The sequence below is a fragment of the Chrysochloris asiatica genome, unplaced genomic scaffold (assembly GCF_000296735.1).
Source record: "Chrysochloris asiatica unplaced genomic scaffold, ChrAsi1.0 scaffold00029, whole genome shotgun sequence".
NCBI classification, from domain to species: domain Eukaryota; kingdom Metazoa; phylum Chordata; class Mammalia; order Afrosoricida; family Chrysochloridae; genus Chrysochloris; species Chrysochloris asiatica.
In genome coordinates, this window is record NW_006408547.1 from 893,761 (window position 1) to 917,716 (window position 23,956).

The following is a 23,956-nucleotide window of genomic DNA, read 5'->3' on the forward strand; positions in this document are numbered from 1 at the left end:
GGTTAATGAGCTGGATTGCAATGTCAGTTTGAACAGCAAGGTTGGTGGTTCAAGCTCACCAGCTGCTCCTTAGAAACCTATGCATGATTGCTGTGAGTTGGAATGCACTCGATGGTACTGAACAACAGTAACTACAAATTTTGTTAAGTGCCGTCGAGTCAGTTCCAACTCACAGCAACCCTGTATAAACGGGTGTTGAACGTGTAGTCCATGGGCCACATTTGTTGTTATTTGCCGTGGAGTCGGTTCTGACCCATAGCGACCCTGCACAGGATTTCCGAGGCTGTAAATCTTTACGGGAGTAGAAAACCTCATCTTTCTCAGGTGGAACAGCTGGTAGTTTCGAATTGTTGACCTTGCAGTTCTCAGCCCATAACCACTATGCCACCAGAGCTCCTTATGGGCCACAGAAGACCTATGAAATCATTTGGATTGGCTGTGCCCCAGCAACCGCAGTACCAGCCATCTCCTTGGGGGTAACTTAATTAAATGTTTGACCACATATAGCAGGCTATTTTTTTTTTTAACCCAAGTGCCTTTTTAGTCTTTATTTCTTTGGTGAAGCAGGACCCCAGGGCGAGGGGGTGGTGTCTTGTTGTAGGACTCAGTTCTGAACCACAGGTAAGGTACTTCTGGGGAACAAAAAGGAGAATGACCAACACAGCCCCCTGCAAGCCTAGCTTCATCCTCATGATACCCCCAGCTCCCCGTTTCTGGTCTGAGCCTCTGGTTTATAGAAAGGTGCAGAAGTAATAGTGGGTAGTAGCCACAGTTGGACTGAAAAGGAACTAGGTCTAGAATTGGGCCTGGCTGGCAGCATATGACATTTCTGGATCCCTGCTCTTGTGGCCCCCTCTGGGTCCCACTCTAAGTGGAGTTGGACTAGTTGCCATGGTGGTTCTGCTTTGGTCCTGACGGCTGCACCTGACAACACCACAGCTTTGTGAACGGTGGGATGGGAGTGAGGGGATATGGTTTCCTGCAGTCACCCCCAGGCTGGTGTCATACCACTCTCGCAGGGGCGTTGGCTAGATGGAATGGGGAAACTGAGGCAGTGTGGAAGGTTAGAATCTGGAATTGGGCTGATGAGGTCTGGATGTCTTCATGGACCTTGCTGTGTGGGTGACTCCCAGAAGGCCTCGGGCTGGTCAGGAAGCGTCTCTTTACTAATCTTGAAGAAATCAGCCCTCATGGTAACCCATGTGTCGGTAATTAGGCTCCTCCGAGGGGGTACTTGGTAAAGTATGGCATCGTCCTGGGTCAAATGGCACCCGGGCAGGGACGGAGCTTCCTGGTGAAGTCACCAAATGAGGATCAATACCCCTGGTTCTGGGCCCCACCAGGCCTCCTACCAAGATGCCGTTGGGTAAGGGGGGAAAAGGAAGCATTGGGGCATAGTGTCGGTGTGACATAAATTAGTCTCTGCTGTGACAACAAATGAAACCGGGGGAGGCCTCAAATGCCAGGCCAGGGGTGCCCCGCCGGCACTCACACGGAAGTTCTCATCTACTTGACGTTAGAGAGCTCAGGGCACCTGTGCTTGGATGCTGCACGCCAGTGGAGTGGCCCAGGAAACAGGTGGCCTGGCGGAGATGGCACGAGGAGATGTAGGTGACGTTGTTGTTACTGCACAGTTTCTGGCCGGGGCTGCAGGGTACTGGGCAGGGGGCAGGGTGCAGCGTGACACACCACGCAATTCGTGTTGCCTGTCCGGTCTTCCGCACGACTTGCGGTATCAGCCTAGGTACATGATGCGCGGGGCTGGGTGGCCTCGGCAACGCACGGCTCGCAGCTGGCACTCGTCACTGTAGGCGGCGCCGTCAGAACCACATACCTGAAGGCGCCCAGGGAGCCCCGTGCGGTCGGGGGTGCACTCGCATCGCGGGCAGCCCCCCAGCATATGGCATGCCTTGTCCGGGCCACACTCCACGCCCTTGCATGAATCTGCAGATACACCCAGGCTAATTTTTAACTTGATAATTTTGTATAGTCCATGAATGATTTTCCAGACTAGGAAGAAAGTGAAACAGCTGTTTCTGAAGGTTTAGCCCCTGAAAATCTTATGAATAGCAGAAAAACATTGTCCAGAGTCGTATAGGAGTATGAAAACATGAATAGCACCAGAATGTTACCAGATACAGTACCAGAAGATGAGCCCCATAAATTGGAAGGCACTCAAAATACAACTGTGGAAGATCTGTCTCCTCAAAGTAGATGGAGTTGGCAGTAACAATGTGCATGGAGTAAAGCTTTCAGTATGGTCATTTACTGATGGGGCACAACCCAGAATAAGTAGAAACAGCTGTTGTTGTTAAGTGCCGACCCCATAGTGAACCTGTGTAGGGTTTCTGAGGAGCAACTGGTGAGCTTGAACCGCCAATCTTGCACTTCAAACAGCTTTGCAGCTGTATCCAGTAATAATCGTAACAAGGAATATATGAGTGTGAATCTAGGAAAATTGGAAGTTGTCAACAAAATGGAACTCATAAAGATGTCCTAGGGATGATTGAGCTGAAATGGGCTGGTGTTGGCCATTTTAAATCTGGCAGTCATATGGCTTACTATGCTGGTAGGATATCTGGTATGATGCTGTAGGATTAGCACTGGCCTGCGAACCACAAAATCAGAAGTTCAGACCCACCAGCTACCCAATATAGGGTAGCTATGAGTTAGACCTGACTCTATAGCACCTAACAACAACAATGTATTCATCAAAAAGAACATTTCAAGTTGTGACTTAAAGTAGTATAGTGTTGTCTGTGATAAGATACTATTCATACACCTACCAAGAAGACTAGTTAATAGCACTATTGTTTGTATTTACGCACCACCCCTTAAAGTCAGTGCTGATGAAATTGAAAAAATCTCCCAACTTTTTCAGTATGAAATTGACAAACATGTAAACAAGATAATTACTGGTCATTGGAATGCAAAGGTTGGAAACAAAGTGGAAGGATAAGGAGTTGAAAAATCTGGCCTTAGTGATAGAAGTGATGCTAGAGACCACATGATACAATTTGACAAGACCATGAATTTTTCATTGCAAGTAACTTAGTTATACAACATAAAAGATGACTTTATACATGAAGCTCACCAGATGGAATACACAGAAATCAAATAGACTACATCTGTGGGAAAAGATGATGGAAAACCTCCATATCACTAGCTAAAACAAAGCCAAGGGCAGACTTCAACAGATCATTAATAGATCACATGCACGCTCAGGCTGTAGTTGAAGAAAATTAAAATAAGTTCATGAGAGCCACAATATGACCTTGCATAATTGCACCTGAATTTAGGACCATCTCAAGGACAGATTGGATGCATTAGACACTAATAACTAAAGACCAGAAGAGTTGCAAATGACATCAAGAATATTATACAGCAAGAAAGCCAAAGGTCATTACGAAGACAAGAAAGAAGGAAGAGACCAAAATGAATGTCAAAAGAGACTCTCAAACTTGTGCTCCAGTGTAGAAATGCTAAAGCAAATGAGAAGACTAAAGAGCTGAATAGAAAATTTCCAAGGTCAGCTTGAGAAGACAAAGTCAAATATTATAATGAAATGTGTAAAGACCTGTAGTTAAAAAACCGAAAGGGAGATAGAACATACTCAGTATTTCTCAAATTGAAATAACTGAGGAAAAAATTCAAGCTTTGACTTGCAGTATTCTTCGGGGCTAGATGTTGAATTATGAAGAAAACATCAAAAGAAGACAGTAGAACTATACAGGGTCATTGTACCAAAAAGAAATAGTCCATATTCAGCTATTTCAAAAGGTAGCACATGAGCAAGAGTTAATGGCTTTTCAGCTGAGGACTCTAGACTTATGGATAGACAGGGACTGAGTGCTGGCGGCCAGGAGGCAGGCTTGCAGAATGTGTCCTTTGATTGTTTAAATCATTAGATATTCCTGAGTGATTTTGTGTATATCGACCCCTCTGCCCCCCAAAAAGAGAAAAACAGAGGGAATGAAAGTAAACACTGTTGAATGATGATGCACGGAGGAGATTGTAGTCACTGCAATGATATGATGGTGTAAAGTGATGTTCTCCCATGTAAACTAACACTCAGTTCACAATTGAGGGGTGGTGGTGGAGTTAATGGCTCTCATCAGTGGAAGAGTGGATAAACAAATTTTGGTACAGACACACACTATGCTACTTTGAAGAATAATGATGACGCTGCAAAACACCTAATAACATGGTTGAACCTTGAGGACATTGTGCTGAGTGAAATTAGTCACAAAAGGACAAATATTGCATGAGACCATTATTGTAAAAGTTTAAGAAAGATTTCCATATTACAAGAAGAATTCTTTGATGGTTACCAGGGGAGGATGGGAGGGGACAGTAAGTCACAAGTTAGGGGTAGACACATGATAGTTCAGGAGATGGGCAGGGCAATATAAAAGAAAGGGAGGGGGTAGATGTATAAGGAAGATAGCGGAAGACTTAAGGAGGTATGCATGGGCTGAATGGGATGTAGGTAAATAGTGGTGTATGCACAACCTTGGAACAACAGGCCTCTGAGATGAGATCCAGAGATCCAGACAGAGTCTGAATGAGTAAAGGAGAGGGAAATAATGTTCAGGTGCTTGACTGTCATGTGGATATTGGTTTCCCCTATTTACTATAGTAACATAGACATTTAAGTGGGGTAGAAAAGAATATTGGGGAATATGGTTATAGAAAGCTTGTTAGCCTGTCTGTCTTTAGCCTAAAACTGATTGGATTAACTCAAAGAGAATAACTTGCCCAATGAAATAGGGTTCTTGTTAAGCCTATCTGGAGTGTGGCCCCCTTGGTGGAATGCTGAGGCCCATCCAGAACCTTTTAAGGTGGGAGATTCCCACTTGAAAGGACAAGCAGATCAACTTGGAACAGATAAAAGGACAGAAGATATTTCTTGGAAGAAAGACCAGCAGGAGGTAAAAAAAAAAAGGGCAGACTGTTTGGCTCTTATAAGGTAAAACCAGCTGTTTGCAAGAAAAGTCAACCCCTCAGTGCAAACCCCCTTCTAAGACTGATACGCAAAGGGAACACATGAGCAGGCTGATAAGCTCGCTCGTGACCACCCTGGCCTGCTTGTGAGGGAAATGAAGCAATGACGACTTGGACTGAATTTGGCCATGTTCCATAGACACCCATTGACCTTGAAATAAGAGAGAGGGCTGGCTGGTGTGAAGTGTAGGGAGCAGCATGAATTCCTGAGTCCATGAACACTGACCTAGTCACTGGGGACTAGAATTGAGAGTAAAGTGGCTAACTGGTCTGAAGTGGGGGAGCCGTGCGAGAGCTCCCAAACTTGCAGTTGGTACCCATTTGACCTGGCTTGCTGATCAGTACTCGACCAGTTGAAGATAACGAAATTGGATACATGTAGCAAGCATAAATCGCTGCAATTCAATTAACTGGACCTTTACTTTTGGATGTTGCGCAAAATTCCAACCAAAAGGAAAGGATTCTTCATATCAAGGATTAATCTGCCCCCTCCAGTACACTGGGTGATAGGGGAAATGTAGACATTGATTGGCTACCAAAAATGGGGTGCTGTGAAGGCATGAAGTGAGTTCCTTCATGAGAACGAGGGGTGGGGGTAAGATAGAATCCCCACTGATTAGTTTTCCTCTTGCTCAGATAGGTCTGGTCTAGATTGGTCCAGATGGGGGAGGATGAGGATAGTATTCTATTGATTCAATAGTGAGTAATTGTTATCAAGACTAACTGCAGCTGTTAGAACTATAAATGTAGAACATGTGAAGCTAAAAGTGAGAGTAGTCTTTCATTCCAGGAACGGAGGACCGTAGGACCATCAAGAGGGAAGAGCATGAATGTAGTGTGGGATCCTAACTAGAAAAGTGGTGACAGCAGAGATGGAGGCAGAGGTGATGGCTTAGAGAGATAGAGCAGCTGAGGACTCCAGGCCTTTGGAATGAGAAAGACAATGTGAGCAGGAGACTGGCTTGCAAAATAAGCCTTATGGATATTTAAACGAATATATATTTTCTTTGTGTTTGTGTACATAAAAAGAAAAGGTAATAGAGATAAATCCTGTTAGTTGATGGTGCATGGAGGGGATTGTAATCATTGCAGTGAAATAAAGTATGATTTGTTGAGTATAAAACTGATGACCTGCCCTGTAAGCTATCACTCAATTCACAATAAAAACTTTTAAAAAATAATAAAAGAGGGTCAATGGCACTGAGGAAAGAAGTCCAAAGTGTACTGAAGGCATTGGTAAAGAACAAGTCTCTGAGAATTGATGGAATACAAATTGAAATCTTTCAACAAACTGATGTGGCACTGGAGGCACTCACTCATCTATGCCAAGAAATTTGAAAGACAAATACCTGACCAACTGATTGGAAGATGTTTATATTTGTTCCCATTCCAAAGAGAAGTGATGCAACAGAATGCAGATATCATTGGACAGAATTATTATCACATCCAAGTAAAATTTTGATAACATTAAATGGCTGCAACAGTACATTGACAGAAAACTGTACGGGGTTCAAACCAGACTCCTGAAACAAGAACATGAAACCAGGGAGATCATTGCTTATGTTGGATGGGTCTTGACTGAAAGTAGAGAATACCAGAAAGATGTTTTCCTGTGTTTTATTGACTGCAAAAAGGCTTTCGATTTTGTGGATCATGGTAACCTATGGATTGCATTGCGAAGAATGGGTATTCCAGAACACTTAATTGTGCACATGGAGAACCTGTACATAGACCATGAGGCAGTTGTTTGAACAGAAAAAGGGGAAACTGCATGGTTTACAGTCTGGAAAGGTATGCACCAGGGTTATATTCTTTCAGCATATTTATTATGTGTTTAGCAAATAATCCAAGCATCTGGATTATATGATGAAGAACGTGACACTAGGATTACAGGAAGATTCATTAACAATGTGCGATATTCAGATGATCCAACCTTGTTAACTGGAAGCACAGAGGACTTAGAATGCTTACAAATGAATATCAAAGACCACTGCTTTCAGCATGGGTTGCACCTCAGTGTAAAGGATAAAAAAAAAAAAAACCTTATTAATGGACCAATAAATAATATAAGAGATGGAGAAAAGATTGAAGTTGTCAAAGACTTCATTTTGCTTGGCTCCACTATCAACACTCATGAAAGCAGCAGGCAAGAAATAAAACAACACATTGCACTTAATTGATTTGCTGCATAAGATCTCTTTAAAGTGTTCAAGAGCAAAGATGTCAGTTTGAGGGCTAAGGTGTGGTTTGTCCAATCCATGGTATTTTCAGTAGCCTCATATTTGTTTGAAAGTTGGACATTGAGTAAGGAAGACCATAGAAGAATTGATACACTTAATATTATGTTTGAGAAGAGTATTCAAAGTACCATGGACTGCCAGTGAACAAACATCTGTGTTGGATGAAGTACAGCCAGATGCTCCTTAGAAGCCAGGATAGTGAGACTTCATCACTCATACTTCGGACTTACTATTAGGAGGGAACAGTTTTTGGAGAAGCAGTGATTCTTGTTCAGGTGGAGGGTCAGCAAAAAAAGAGGATGACCCCAATATGATGGATTGGCATATTGGAAACAGTCATGGGTTCAAGTGGAACAATGGTTGTGAGATGGTGCAGGACTGGGCACCGTTTTGTTATATTCTGCATAATGTCAGAAAGAACACAGAGACACTTAACAACAACAACAGAATGGGTGAATGCTCCGAAACAATATATCATATAAACGTTTAATGTCTAGAATGTGTAAAAACTCTCAACACCTACAAGACAATCCAATTTAAAATTTGGCAAAGACCTTGAATATACTTTTCTCTATGCAAGACACACAAATGGCCAATAAGCAAATGAAACAATACTCAAAATCATTGACCATCTTTATTGTGTATCATTGAGTCGATTCTGACTAATATCACCTTATAGTGTAGAGTAGAATTCCAAGTTGTGTTTCCAAGACTCTGATCTTTATGAAAACAGAATTGCCACAGCTTTCTTGACACATTAACCATGGAGTGTTTGGTGAGTTCCATGTACTGACCTCTTGATCAGCCATGGGTGCTTAAACCATGGCACCATCAGGACTCCTTCTTTAGTCATTAACCAAATCAACTTACTCTACCACTATATCGAGTTCATTGTAACTCATAGCAACCCTATATAGAGTTTTGAGATTGGTAATCATTATGGCAGCAGACATTCTCATCTTTCTCCAAAGGAATTGCTGGTGGGCTTGAACTTCTTACACAATGCCTAACCCACAGAACCACCAGAGCGCTTTAGAAAAATGTAATAAATACTTTATGGAACCTTCTAGCTCAGAGAGTATCTTAACAGGGACTTAAAAGCTTGATAGTGGCCATAATCTTTTTGTCTAGAGCAAAGGAGGAAAAAGGAGACCCAGAAATCTGAGACAGAAATGATCTACAGATCTAATTGCTTTAATTAACTCTTACCTCCTTTCCCTTAGACTAGAAGAAATGGATGGTTCCTGGCTACCATTATTGAACATTTATTTAGTACAGGTTTCCTTTGCTATCTGACATAGAGTATTCCTAATGAACCTTTCTAAATAGTGTCTAGGGAGGTATTTGGACTAAGAACCAAAAAGAGCAGAGACTGGCATACATGGCACTTGGAATTCAATTTGGATATGGAAGCGTAGTGGTTACGAATCGGGCTGCGAACCTTAAGGTCAGCGGTTCGAAACTACCAGCCACTCCGCGGGAGAAAGATGAGACTTTCTACTCCCGTAAAGATTTACACCCTTGGAAACCCTTTACAGGGTCGCTATGGGTCGGAACCGACTCGACGGCACTTAACAACAACAACAATGGGAGTGTCCAGAGTAGAATAAAACGGACAAGACTAAAAATAAGGAATTTGGGAAGACCGATTGTAATCAAGACAACTATAAAGTGAAGGAAGAGAAAAGTATAATTAAGCTGATTTAAACAGGGTAACCGCAAAGAAACATAATACACCTTCACTTCACATCAAGAAAAGGAAAATCCATGAAGATATTACAAATAGTAAAATTATGAAGAAATTGATAAGAAAAAGCTCAGAAAAATGAACTCAGCACTCAGGAAGGCATGTGGAACAAGGAAACCAGCAGTACCATACAAAAAAACAAAAACAACAAAACAACAACCAGCAAAATGACAATAATCAATTTATACCTGTTGATAATTACACTGCAGTGTCAATGGATTAAATCCCCCAATGAAGAGACAGAGAGTAGCAGAATGGTAAGAAAACAGGATCCTTCAAAATGCTGTCAACAAGAGACACATCTTACATACAAAGTAAAAAACATTAAAATTTAAATGATGGAAAACATATATCAAGCTAATTGCAATAAAAAATGAGTAAGAGTGGCAGTATTAATCTCTGACAAAATAAACTTTAAGGCAAAAACCAACATAAGAGACAATGAAGGACATTGTCTCATGATTAAAGGGTCATTTGAACAAGAGGACATAACCATAATGAATATCTGTGATCCCAGTGAAAGATCCTCAAAATGCATAAATCAAACCTAATAGAATTGAAGAGAGAAATAGACCACTGTACAATAATAGTGGGAGATTTTAATACACCACTTTCGAAAAAGGACAGAGCAATCAGAAAGAGACTCAACAAAGACACAGAGGAACTAAACAGCATAATCAATTTAACCTTATAGATTTGCACAGAGCATTTAACCCAACAACAACACGATAACACATTCTTTTCCAGTGTACATGGAACAGACTATTTAGCTTTCGTTGCCACAACTGTGAGAATGAATACCATTCTTTACAACCAGATTGTTAACAATCCAGAGAATGTCCACATCAGTTTGAAAGGATGCAGTATTGTGAAGGATGTCCCTGGGGAAATTTACAGAAGAACTTCAATCACATTAATGTAGAACTTAGTCTCCTTGCAAAGAACAACATGACGTTCTGCATTACAAGTGGTGGGGAAATAGAAAGGAACTAGCTATAGTTCACACTATCTGTAGTCACGTGCAGAATATGACCAAGGATGTTACACTGGGCTTCCTATGCAAGATCAGGTCTGTGTATGCACATTGCAAGGTCAGCGTCATTATTTAAAGAAAGCAGGTCTTTTGTTGAAATTCGAAACTTATTGAGTTAAAAATATATCTGTAGGGCTTGGGTGAGGACAGGTTTTGCTTGTTCAGTAGCTCAAGCAAGTATCTCAAGCCCAGAAAGATGACTTAATTTGCAAGGAAATGACATTGAGCTTACATCAAATTCAGCTGCTTTAATTGAACAAGCCAGGACAATTAGTAACAAGGATATCAAAAAATTTTTGGGTGTTATCTATGTGTCTAATAAAAGAACCATAAAACAGGATGATGAGTAAGGATATAAGAACTATCCAGCTATGAAAACATAGATGATTTCTAAGACCGATGGGGGATATTTTTGATACAATTTCTCTAGCAACAACAATGACAACAAATTGTTGTAAACTGGGGAAGAAATTAATAAATTACAAGGTAGTCGCAAACAAAACAAAACAAAACACCCTAATCCATCTTCACATCAATCAAGAAAAAGGAAAACCATGAAGGTTTTGTAAACTTTAAAACCAAAGCTATGAAAAAAATGATATGACACGCAAAGAAAATTAACTCAGCAGAAAAAATTATATGGAACAAAGAAACCAGATGCACCATAAAAAACACACAGCAAAAGAACTGCAGTCATTTCCTAGCTGTTGATAATTAACACCAGTGGATGAAATGCACCAGTTAAGACACAGAGAATGGTGGTGATGGTGGTTATGTGCCATGGAGTTGGTTCTGCATCATAGCTGCTCTATCTGTATAAGTGTTTCTGAGGCTGTAAATGTTTATAGGAGCAGGAAGCCTCATCTTTCACCCGCGGAACAGCTGGTAGTTTTGAGCTACTGATCGTGAGGTTATCTTTCTGACTCGTAGCCACAACGCTACCAGAGCTCAATATGCTGTCTATAAGAGACACGCCTTAAACACCAATACAAAAATAGGTTTAAAATGAATGGATGGGAAAAAATATATCAAGCTAATGGCAATCAGAATCAAGCATGACAATATTAATTTCTGATAAATTAAAATAGACATTATCTTGTGAATAATGTCTATTTTAATAATTAAGAGGACAAGAGGATACAACCATATTAAGTATCTATGCTACTAATAAAAGTGTCTCAGCACAGTGGCTGTACCAGTGGACTTAAACGTATCAGTTGTAAGGATGGTGTCGAACAGGGCACAGTGTTTTGTTCTATTGTGGATAGGGTTGCATTGAATTGCGCCTTACTTGATGGACTGCTAACCACAAGTTCAGTGGTTCAAACCCACCAGTCACTTCTTGGAAATCCTATACAGGGTCACCATGAGTCAGAACTTGAGGGTGTGTAATAGTTAGGGTTCTGTGTCAACCTGACTAGGCCAGGATTCCCAGCGGTTTAGTAGTTAAGATGTACTTATTCCCATGGTAATGAAACCTAATGCAGGCATCGTTAACTGTATGATGAGTGGCTAGGAACAGCCATTCAGTTGAAGGATGTGGCCTTCTCCCAATATAATGGACACACAGGAAAGGCTTTCACTCTCTCTTCCACTGGAGACTGGGACTCTACGATTCTAAGCCATTTCCTTGATGATAAACTTGTTTTTAATGTATTCATATATATGTTTCACTGGTTTTGCTTCTTTAGCAACCCAGCACAGTATAGGTCACTTAACAATAATAGTATTACATTGTATATGCATACCATGTTTTATTAATGAATCATCTATTGATGGGTACTTGTTTATGTTTCATGTTTTGGGGAACTGCCAAACAGTAGCTGTACTATTTTGCACTTCCATCAGACATAGATGATTTCAATTACTTCACACTGCTGCCAACAACTATTCATTTCTGTGTTTTGATTATAGCCATTTCAGTGGGGATAAAGTATTACTGTGGCTTTAATTTACAGCATGCTTTGGTGGTGCTTTGGGATAATGCTCTGGACCACAAGGTTGATTTGAACCACCAAATTAGTGGTTCGAACTCACCAGCCGCTCCTTAGAAATCCTATACAGGGTTGCTGTGAGTCGGAACCAACTCGATGGCACTTAACAACAGCAACAATAATTAATTGGAATCCTGTTGTAGTACTGTAGGATTAGCCCTGGACTGCTAAGCACCAGGTCAGCAGTTCAAACCCACCAGCCATTCCTCAAAAACCCCATACAGAGTCACTGAGCTGGGACTGACTCAAGGACACTTAATAACAGCAATCAAGAACTGGAGCCCTGGTATGGTGCTCTAGGATGAGCACTGGAGTGCTAACCACAGGGTCAATGGGTCAAACACAACTACTCAAAATTTCCATATAGGGTCAATATGAGTTGAAACCAATTCAAGGGCACTTAACAAGGATCATTAATTACTATGAAAATCTTTTCTGCTGGTCTTTCGGGAAGTATCTTCTGTTCCACTAGCTGCTCTGGGTTGGTCTGTATGTCCTCTCAAGTGAGAATAGCTCACGTCAGAAAGTTCTAGATGTTGCTCAGGATTCCATCTAAGGCCCTATACTTCTACAGAGGCTCAACAAGAAGCCCATTTCACTGGGCAAATGTTAGAACCCCTTTTGGGTATTTTAATCAGTTATAGGCTGAGATGGGCTTACAATTGCTTGTCTTTTTTTGTTGTTTAGTTATAGAAATTCTTTATTTGTTTTGAATATTAAACTCTTCATATACATGTTTCACCTAAATTTTGTAGTAATATTTAGGTTTTGTCTTTGTTGATAAAATCCTTTGCTGTATACACTTAAAAAAATTTTTTTTTATATAATCCAATTTATTTTGTCTTTTGTTGCATTTATGTAAGACTCCAGTGTTTAAAAATAGACCTCCAAACATTATTCCTTGCTTTTCTCCTAAGAATTTTATAGTTTTATTAGATTTCAAATTTAGTTTCTGATCCATTTAAAATTTCTGTATATGTTATGAAATAGAGATCCAGCTTCATTCTTTGGCAGATGGTCTGTATATCCTCCATTTTATCTCATGAATTTATTAAGGAAATTATTTTGGAGTTTGAATTTTTCTTGGAAACTTCCTTCTGTTAATTGAAAAAATGGAGATCATAGTGTGTTTGAGATTTTCCTTCCATTTCTTCTTAAGTTTTTTCTAAATTGATCCATTTTATTCATAGAAAAAATTTCCAAAAAATTTACTAAGATTCTAAATCTACCATGATAAAATTATTCTGCTTATTAAGAATATACATGAATCTGAGTTAAAATTAATGCATGTAAGGAACATAAGTCTAATGCTAAAAGTACATGCTTATTTTGAGTCAGACACAGAAGACTTTTACAATGACATATCAATTATGTTGTTTATACATTTCATATTATGGACCCTGTACAAAAAGGAGTCCTATTGTAGCACTGTAGGATAAGCACTTGATTACTAACCACAGGTTTGTGGTTCATGCCCACCAGCTGCTCCTTGAAAACCCTATATAAGAGTTGCTATGAGTTGGAACTGCCTTGATGGCACGTAACAACAGCGCAAAATGGTTGGCCATTTCTAGTTGCTGACCTGACCGTCTGACAAGTCAGAGCGAAAAGACTTAGATTTTGATATAGTTTTTAATGTACTTTGATGTCAGTGTGATGAAACTTTCTGAACTCAATGACCACTAGATCCAGCATGAAGACGAACTTACAGTTCCTAGTCCTGCCTACTTTCCTATGAACTAGAGTTGTCTTATGTACTTAGAACAAGGGATGTCAAGGACATTTAGTTAGTAATAAGGAAAGTTTCTTTTACAAAGATTTTCTATTTTTTAAGAACTCTAATCAGAGAATCAAAAGAGTTCTTTACTTTTGGTGGTGGTTATATGCCGTGGAGTCGGTTCTGACTCATAGCGACCCTGTACAGGGTTTCTGAAGCTGTAAATCTTTACGGGTGCAGAAAGCCTCATCTTTTTCCCATGGAACAGCTGGTAGTTTCCAACTGCTGACCTTGAGGCTCGCAGCCCGATTCATAACCATTACACTTCCAACACTCCTTTCTTTACTCTTAGGGTTCCTCTTTACTGTTGTTTGTTGTTAAGTGCCGTCAAGTCAGTTCCGACCCATAGTGACCCTGTATAGGGTTTCCGAGGAGCAGTTGGTGAGCTTGAACTGACGACCTTGCAGTTCAAACAGCTTTACAGTCTGGCACATTAACACACAGCACCACACCAGGATGCTTTACTATTAGGGTTCTTGAAAAGGAAATTGCAGCTTAATCCAGTGTGAGAGTTGTGTCACTGTTGTGGAGAGGGAGACTCAACAGACATCAGAGGAAGGTGCAGTTTCAGAATCTCGAATTTCTTGGAGTTTCCAAGATTGTTTCACAATGACGTCTTTTACTGCAGTAGGTAATAAACTTAGTTTTGCATGTTCATTAAGTTATTTTGGTAACATTTATAGGTGCATTGTGTGTGACAATCTGCCTGACTATTCTTTGCATTTGAATTTGTAAGCTCTCCTGGTAAACGTGGAAAATATAGAAACGTAAAAAGAAAAAGAAATCCTCTCAGCTTATTAGTCTTGTTTTTTTTTTCTTAAACGCATTAGATGATATATAAGCTCTAACTATATGTCGGGATCCAGATGTGGTGGTATAGAGTAAGCACAAGATGGCTAACCACTAGGGTTGCTATGAGTCAGAACCAACTCAACAGCACTAACAACAACAACAGCATTATATGCTCTCAAATACTGCTAGATTCTCATTATCTGTGCTAATTTAAACCATGGCACACAGCAGTAAACTGCTGTTGTTTGGATTAATTTGATAAGCAACAATTGAACCTGTAAGTTGGGGTTCCCAGATAAGCATTTAAAAAGGATTCTTAAGCCATGTTTTTTTTGTTTTTCTGGGAGAATAATTTTTAATACTAGTTTTTATTTCAGGAGCCCTGATATGGCTGTATAGGATAAGCATCAGACCACTAACCAAAAGGTCGGTGATGGCAAACCCATCAGCTGCTCCTTGGAAAACCCTATACAAAGTTGCTATGAATTGGAACATTGGAACTGACTTGATGGCACATAACAATAGCATCAGTCTTATTTCTGATTTAATTATTTCTGAGACTTACAAGAGGCTATATATGGGCAAGGAGATTTCAGAATAGTTCATGGAAAAATTGGAATTAAAAGATGATCGAATTTTTCCATGGACTCATTAAAGCCTCTTTGTATACACATATGTTAAATTTCCTTATTAATTTAGATTTCTAGTGTAATAACTCCACATGTATTTGTAACTATTTTACTTTTCAAATTTTGTAGTTTAGATTTATTGGACAGATTTTTTTTTACCTTGAGAAGGTGTCTATATTATAGATAGAAACCACTGATGCAAATAAAAAATATAAATATTTTAGAATATCATATAGTTTTAGCAACTCAGTTAGCAATAGTCTTATTTAGGTAGAATATATGTACTAATAAAATATAATATTATCAGGGTTCTTTGAAATTAGCCTGGTGTTGTGCTGTGGGATAAAGCACTGGATGGCAAGGTTGATGGTTCACACTCACCAGCCCCTCTTTGGAAACTCCATACAGGGTCACTATGAGTTGGAAGGGAAGCCACTTAACAACAACAGTATTTTTTATGTAAAATTATTTTCCTTGAAAACTGTATTTATTGTATTCTCCGTGCCCCCACTCCCCTCCCACACAATTTTTTTACCACCAACTGAAGTAAATTAATGTGGTTTCAATTCGTTAAAATTTTCATGAAAGCTTTTGATTGTATTCCATTTGACTATGTAGAATATTGTATGGATGATATATGGAGTTATTCTGACATTTAAAACACATACATGATGTGCTAATATTTAAGGAGTCTTTTGGAATTGTTTTCCTTAGGGCTTGTAATTCAATACTTGAATTACCCACTTCACTAACGAGGAAAGGAAGTTATTTCAAACTGTCATTTTTAAATAGTCATTTAGTATCATGTGTTTACCTTAAAAAGTTTAGTTTTATTCAATATCTTGTCAACCTGCTTCCTTTAACAAGAGAGCAGAGCGAAGAGCCTGCATTTGAAGAATTGAGTGAAGCACAGGGTTTGGAATCTAAGTTCATTTATTTAGCAAATAAATTAAGGAGAGAAGCATTGGACTGCTAGCCACAAAGTTGGCAGTTCAAACTTACCAGCAGCCACTCCTTGGCAACCCTGTTCAGTCAGGTTGGCAATGAGCCAGAACTGGGACTTAACAACAACAATAACAGTACATAATAAGGGTCCTGGTGTGGTGCTGTAGAATAAGCTAACCTCGAGGTTGATGGTCCAAACTAACCAACCACTCCTTGGATACCCTGTGAGTTAGAATAAGTTGGTACTTAGTTGGTGGCAGTTAACAAATAACAGTATGTAATAAGTACTGTATGCATTTTTGTATTTTTTTGCTGAGTGAATGATAGTAAAAAGTTCATTTTTGAGGCAATTTGACTTCAATAGTTCTTTTAATAGAATATTTTTATAGTATATGAATTAAAAGACAAGGCTGTTTTGTGGCAGCTTATCTACTCAGACACACACATGCACACATGTACAAGAAAGCTTAAAAAAGTTTAAGGAAAAATTCCATTATCTCTTAATTCCATTTTTTCACAAACTCTTTGAAGCCCCCTCGTGTACACACGTGTGAATTATGTCTGTGTGTCTATAAGAAATCATTGATGAATTCTGTGGATCTATTAAAACTTGCTTGTTATGTCTCTCAGGGTAACTTTTTAGATGCCAGTTTATTTTCTTTCAGTATGTATTTTGCAAATACACTATTACATAAGGTTCCTTCTAGCTTATTATAATCAAGTGTTCATCAGTCATCTCTCTTCCTGAATGGTGTTCAGGAGCTCTAATTGTCCACCTTTGGCAGGTTTAAGGCTTCCTGACTGAGAGGCTATTAAAGGGAAGTATGCTGGAATAACTGTCACTGACTTGAACAAAGAACCTTCAAACTCAATGTGTAGAAACCACTAACATTTTTAAATGGCCTTTTTCATGGATTTTTATCCCTTTAAGCTAAAAATTGGGGAATGTTGTAGGGTCAGCGAAAATAGCAAGGTGTAATAAAGCAGTAAACCTTGATTTGGGGGCCTTTAGGGTGGGAGGTATAGATTTATCTCTGACTTGAAAACAATTGTTATTTGGAAAATCTCATTAGCAGATGTGACTGCTTGGAGTTAAAGAAAAAAAAAAAAAAAGACTTAAAACTGATGTTGCTTTCAGGACCTCTTTGAACTTAACAAGCACCTATTTGTGGAGCAGACTGGTTAATGAAAGGAAATTAAATTTTTCTGACAACTTCCCCTGCCAACCTCCTTATTCGGGGGATGTTATTAGGTACTGTAGACATTTAAGGAAGATCTTTTTTATAAAAAGACATAAATGAACCTGATAGAAACATACACGCATACTTGGGGTGGTGGTGGAGGATTCTGATATGTTGATTCTTCACATTTTATATGTATTAACTTAAAAATAACAGATTCCACTTTAATATTTTAAAAATTATTTCCCCAAAATTTAAGTATGCTTTGGGTTAATGCGCTGGCCTGTAAAGTTGGTTTGAGCAGCAAGGTTGGGAGTTCCAGCTCACCAGCCACTCCTCAAAAACCCTGAACAGGGTCGGAAACCCTATGGGTCGAAACCAGCTCTACAGCACTCAAAAACAACAACGCCACATGTGGAATTCCAAACGTTGTGTTTGCTTGTGCTGCTTTAGTTTATAAAAAATAACTTAGAAATTTAGAAAAAGGTATGGATTTGAAACCTGTTCAACCTGTATTCTTTTGTGGGGAAATGTATCACAAGTGTGCTGTGTTTGCTTTGTGACATGGGATGGGAGTTATTGATCAATGAGATGGCTCAGCTTCAAGCTAAGTTTTCATGTTTTAGGTACTCAAATTGACAAGTTGCATTTGGTGACTAATTTTTACTTTGGAGCCCTGTGTGGTGCTGTAGGATGAATATTGGACTGCTAACAACAAACTTGGTAGTTCAAACCCACCAGCTGCTCCTCCTAAACCCTGTACAGGGTCACTGAGTTTTAATCGACTTGATGGTCCTGAACAGCAGTAGTCTTTACAATGACTAACTCTTTATTACTTTGCAGTGTTTGGAGGGCATTTTCTTTCCTTGACTTTTGGAGTTTCTGTTTCTCTTGTTAGAATCCTGGTATGGCACTGGACCGCAAAATTTGTTTAAACCACAAGGTCAACAGAGATAAAAAATGGCCCCCCCCCCAAAAAAAAAAAAGAAATAAAAACGAAAGGGTAATAGAGATTAACAAATGGAGTTTTTTCTCCTTACCCCGCTTTTTTATATTAGACAATTGATCATTTCTATAAGTACTGGAGTGTTACTTTTTAATTTCTGGAAAAATCTACGGAGTTCCTCCCAAACAATAGAGAATCGACTCCCCCTGCTGACAGAATCTAAGAAAGCCTAACAAATATTCAGAGAGACAAAAACAAGCTGGCTGTGGACAAGCTTTAATGATCTGATTTATGACTCAGTATTGATTGTAAACTTCTAAATTCTGCCATTAAATTCCTGCAACTGCACCAAATCATTTGGCAATTCTGGTAGTACTTCCTGCCAGCTCATTTCAAACTGCTTTGAGTTTCTTAATATAATAATGATGAGGTAGAATTTGCATTCCACTTATGGTATTAATTTTACATTTCTCTGAATGAAAAGGGTTAGAAGGTTGTAAAATTGAACATTAAATGAATCAGAGGAGACAGTAGTGCAATATATGACTGCCCTAAAGACATTGTGTAAAGGCTGATGGGATTAATGTTGAGTCTAATTTCCTGCTTTTACAGGATGCAGATGAAGCTGTCAGAATTGCAAGGGAAATTGGTAAGTTCTTAAATTAACTTTGGTGAGGTTTGTATGTCTTTCAGCAGATATGCATGACTAAAGATATAAGTAATTCCTATAGAGCAAATAATATTTTTATAGCTACAGGTTTTTGATTACTTTTATTGTTCTAGAAGAGTTTATCAAGTGATTTAATATATTTTGTTATTAAAATGGCAGGAGAAAGATGAGGCTTTATGCTCCTGCAAAGATTTTTAAAAAGCCTCGGAAACCCTATCTAGGATCCGTTTAAGTCAGAACCATCTTGAAGGCACTTAACAACATTATTAAAATGAACATTGAAGAGTAATTTGATGTTAATTATCTGTCTTTTGTAAGGTAAAAATCATTGGTTAACAAAAAGATGAAATTGTCTTAGCATTTGTTGAGCTTAAATATAATGAAAATTTATATATATATAGTTGAATACAGATTATTAAGATCAGATGTGATTAAAATGAAGATATATTTGACAAGGTTCTCCCAGTTTTTACCTTTCAACAAGATGTAAAATACCAATTTAATAATCTTCCTTGGAAAGAGAAAGTAGAATATGGAAAATTAGAATAGAATATTGTAAATTTTAGTAAAAGGTAAACGGAAAGACATTTTAATGACCGTATTACTTGAAAATTTTAGACATAATTGTACTTGGGCATATTTTTTGGGGGGGCATATTTTTATTTTAAAATATACTTCTTATGGTCATGCTAACTGTTATATTTGTAGTATCTGCTAATTAAGACAATCCATAAAGGCATACTGTGATTATAGATGAATAGTGCTATGGAATAACTTTGTATTTTATTAATCAAATCAGTGTCTGCTTACAGTTGACAACCCTTTGTAGATATATGAGAAATAGTAGGCAGTGCTTGATTATCATGAATTCACAGTATCTTCTAAGCATTCCAAGAGTCTAGGTAGGAGTCCTGGTACAGCTCTGTAAGATAAGCACTGGATTGCTTACTGTGAGGTTGTGGTTCAAACCCACCAGCCACTCGTTGGAAATCCTATTCAGGGTTACTATGAGTTGGAACTGACTGCAAGGCACTTAACAGCAGAAGCAACAAAGTCCAAGTTTTTCAGCTTCTATTGCAAAATGGTAGCCACGAGGAAAGTCATAGCAAGTAAGGTTTAATGTATCTGGGATGTACATTCAGGAGGCAGAGGGACTTTTTGTCCTCCAAAGACGTCTTCCTGAGGAACGAGGATTTATAGGGATTTGCGGAATGGGGTGGAGGTCCAAGGACTTTCAGGAACTTTATTTTTTTTTATAGTAGTCCTAAGGATAGATGTTAACTACTGATGAACTTAAAGGAAAGTATAGACCAAGGTTAGCACAAATGACCTTTTTCCTTACAAGATGGAGCCATTTTTCACAGTTGTAGCTTCAGCTTACATTCTTGAGAAGTAGGTCAAAGTTGTCATCTGGGCACTTCCTACTGATTTGGGGACTCATACGGAAAACTAGCTACTGGGGTCCTATGAGCTAAGGGAAGTCATTGACCTCTTACTGGATTTCATAGCTCTGTGGCATTATAGGATCAGCCCTAGACTGTGACTCTCAAGGTCAGCAGTTCAAACTTACCACCTGCTCTTGGGAAATCCTATACAGGGTTTTTGTGAGTCAGAACTGACTCAGTGGCAAGTAAGAATAATAATAAAAAACATTAGTGGAAATTGGGTGGCTCCATAGGATAAGCTCTGGACTGAGAATCATAGCCAGCAGTTTGAGTCCTATACAGGATCGCTGTGAGTTGGAATGGACTCTACAGCACTTAACACCAACAATAACAATTAGTCTTTAGGGAGTCCTAGTGGGGCACTATAGGATAAACACTGGATTGCTAAGTGTAAGATGGGCAATTCATCCCCATCAGTCCTTCTTGGAGGGTTGCTGTGAGTCAGAACTTACTAGTCATCACTTAACAACAATTAGTTGTTAGAGGATGATAGCGCAAGTTAATGCAAAAACAATAGCTGCCTGGGCACTCATAGGTATGCCTCCTGTGATTGTCTTAACTAGGCAAGGGTCATTGGTGCAAATTAGGATCATTGTGACCACAAAGATGAGAAAGGGAGTTAACCACTAACCCAAGATAGGAAATAAGGCCTCTAGCCAGGCCCCTTCTGAGTCCTTCTGAAGCTGAGTCCAAGTAGCTACCTGATGGAATGATCTCTGGTCCTAGTTCTACCTCTCCAGAAGTGTTGATTCATGTACAGCATATTCTGTTGTTGATGGCACGTATATCACCTGCTTTTATTAGCAAAAAATCAAGGACAACTTGGTTGTCTAGGTACACCTTAACCATTGAGTTGAGTGAGACCTGTTGAGATTTCAAAGTCTTTTGGTACCTGTAGCAAGCAAATTCTGTTGTTGGCCACTTCCATACAGTGGACACATAGGGAAATACCACCCAAATCCTGGTTTTTTAAAAGAATGGAATTGGTACATGTCCCTGAAAAATTTAAGGAAGTAGGATCTTTATAGTAATAACCAGTTAATCATGCTACAACTCTGACCCATTTTGATCTTTTTGCTTTCTTTCTCAGTGTTTTAATGGTGTCCTTATACTTTTTATGACTGAAGTTACCTAATTCAGTTTAAGATTCTCTTTTCTGTATATGTGGACACGTTCTCTGTGCATTTCTTACCTTTCTTCTATTTCTTGCCCAGTGTTCCCTCTTATTTATGATATAACTGATCATAATATTGGCTGTTAAAGAGTTCTCTGGTAGCATAGTGGATTATGAGCTTAGCTGCTAACTGAAAAGTCAGCAGTTTGAATCTACCAGCTACCCCATAGGAGAAAGATGAGGCTTTCTGCTCCCATAAGATATACAGCTTAAGAAACCCTATGCAGGGTCTCTAGGAGTTGGAACCAACTCCATGGCATATAACCACCAACCACCACCAATCTTGGCTGTTAAGCTATAAGATTACTAGTCTTTTTTAGCTTGTACCAAAAGGTAGGAGAGCCATACATTTGAGGTGAAATTAAACATGAAGAATCAGAGTCATCAGCTTTAACAAACTGTTTGGAATTTCCCTTAGAACCTCTTATGAATAACTGTGGAAACCTCCCATAAAACCTATTCTTCTCAAGGGTAACTTCTAAAATAAATGACAATATTAAAGTCTCTTGGACTTCTGTATTGTTTGTAATTTATCATGTTTTGTTTTTGAAAATTAATTTTATAGAGCTACATGACTTTTTAACTATGGTGATTGGTTTAAATGGACTTTTGTAGACTAATATAGGAAAATAAATTCTTAGTTTCAACAATTAAATTGTAAGCAAACTTTTGAACCTATCAGCCTATCTATCGAGCTTTGAGTTTTAGACTGTTTACGTGTCTTTACCCTTAGGTTGCTCTCCTTTGCTGCTGCTTTTGTGGTGTTGCTGTTGTTAGGTGCCATCCCATTGGCACTGAATCAAAGCGACCCTATACACAACAGAATGAAACACTGCCTGGTCCCACGCCAACCTCACAACTGTTACTAAGCTGCTGCCACTGCTAATCCATCTCATTGGGGGTTTCTCTCTTTTTCTCTTACCCTTTACTTTACCAAACATGATATCTTTCTCAAGAAACTGGTCTCTGGTACCTCCCATCATGGCTTCCAAGGAGCATTCTGGCTGTACATCTTTCAACACTGATTGATTTGTTCTTTTGGCAGGCATGGTACTTTTAATATTCTCCTCCAACACCATAACCCAATGCTTCAATTCTTTTACGGTCTTAATCACTGTCCAACTATCATGTACATTTGAGGTTATTGAAAATGGCTTGGGCCAGGTACACCTTAGTCCTCAAACTCTGACACCCTTGTTCCCCACTTGAAAGAGGTTTTATGCAGCAGCTTTGCCTAATGCAACAGTCGTTTGCTTTTTTGACTGCTGCTTCCTTGAGTGTTGATAGTTGATCTGAGCAAATGAAGTCTTTGACAACTTTAATCTTTTCTCCATTTATGTGGATGTTGTTAATTGATCCAGTGGTGAGGATTTTTTTGTTTTTAATTGAGATGCAACCCATACCAATGACTGTAGTCTTTGATCTTCATCAGTAAGTATTTTATCTGCTCTTCACTTTAGCAAGCAAGGTTGTATCATCTGCAAAGTGCAGGTTGTTAATAAGTCTTCCTCCAATCCATGTTTTTCTTTCAGCTTCTTGGATTATGTGCTCAGCGTACAGATTAAATAAGTATGGTAAAAGAATACAACACTGGTGCACACCTTTTCTAATTTTAAGCCATTCGGTGTTTGCTTGTTCTGTTCGAACACCTGACTCTTGGTCTGTGTACAGGTTCTACATGAGGACTATTAAGTCCTCTAAATACTCATTCTATGTAATGTTGTCCATAGCTTGTTGTGATCCACATAATTGAAAACCTTTGTGTAGTCATTAAAGCACAGGTAAACATCTTTCTGGTATTCTCTGCTTTCAACCAAGGTCCATCTGATGTCAGCAATGACATCCTTTGTTGCACGTCCTCTTTTAAATCTGGCTTGAACCTCTGGAAGTTCTCTGTCAACCTGTGGTTGCAGCTGTATTTGTATTATCTTTAGCAAAATTTACTTGCATGTGATATTAATGATATTATCTGATGATTTCTGCTCCCATAACCATTGGGTTACCTGTCTGTGAAATGGGCACAAATATGGATCTCTTCCAGTCATTTGGGGTAGTTGCTTCCAAATTTCTTGGCATAGATGATGAGTGCCTCCAGTGCTGCCCTGCATTTCTTGAATTGACATCATTTTGATTCCATTAATTTTCGGTGCCTTGTTTTTTCCAGTACCTTCAATGCTCATTGGACTTCCTCCTTCAGTATCATTGGCTCTTGATCATATGCTACCTATTGAAACAATTGAACATGGACCATTTCTTTTTGTTACAGTGACTCTGTATTTCTCCCATCTTTTGAGGTTTCTACATCATTCAGTATTTTGCCCATAGAATCCTTCAGTATTTTAAGTCAAGACTTGAATTTTTGCTTTAGTTCCTTTTTGG

At 38.9% G+C, this 23,956-nt stretch overlaps 1 protein-coding gene and 1 pseudogene across 1 annotated transcript in view; both read left to right on the top strand.

Annotated features, from left to right (window-relative positions):
- Positions 1 to 23,956, top strand: part of PCCA (propionyl CoA carboxylase, alpha polypeptide) — a 605,786-nt gene that overhangs the window by 177,333 nt on the left and 404,497 nt on the right. Inside the window, exon 8 of the mRNA XM_006846664.1 lies at positions 18,901 to 18,937. Coding sequence (XP_006846727.1) covers positions 18,901 to 18,937 — 37 coding nt within the window. The remainder of the gene's footprint in view (positions 1 to 18,900; positions 18,938 to 23,956) is intronic.
- Positions 9,785 to 10,374, top strand: LOC102825945 (annotated as a pseudogene).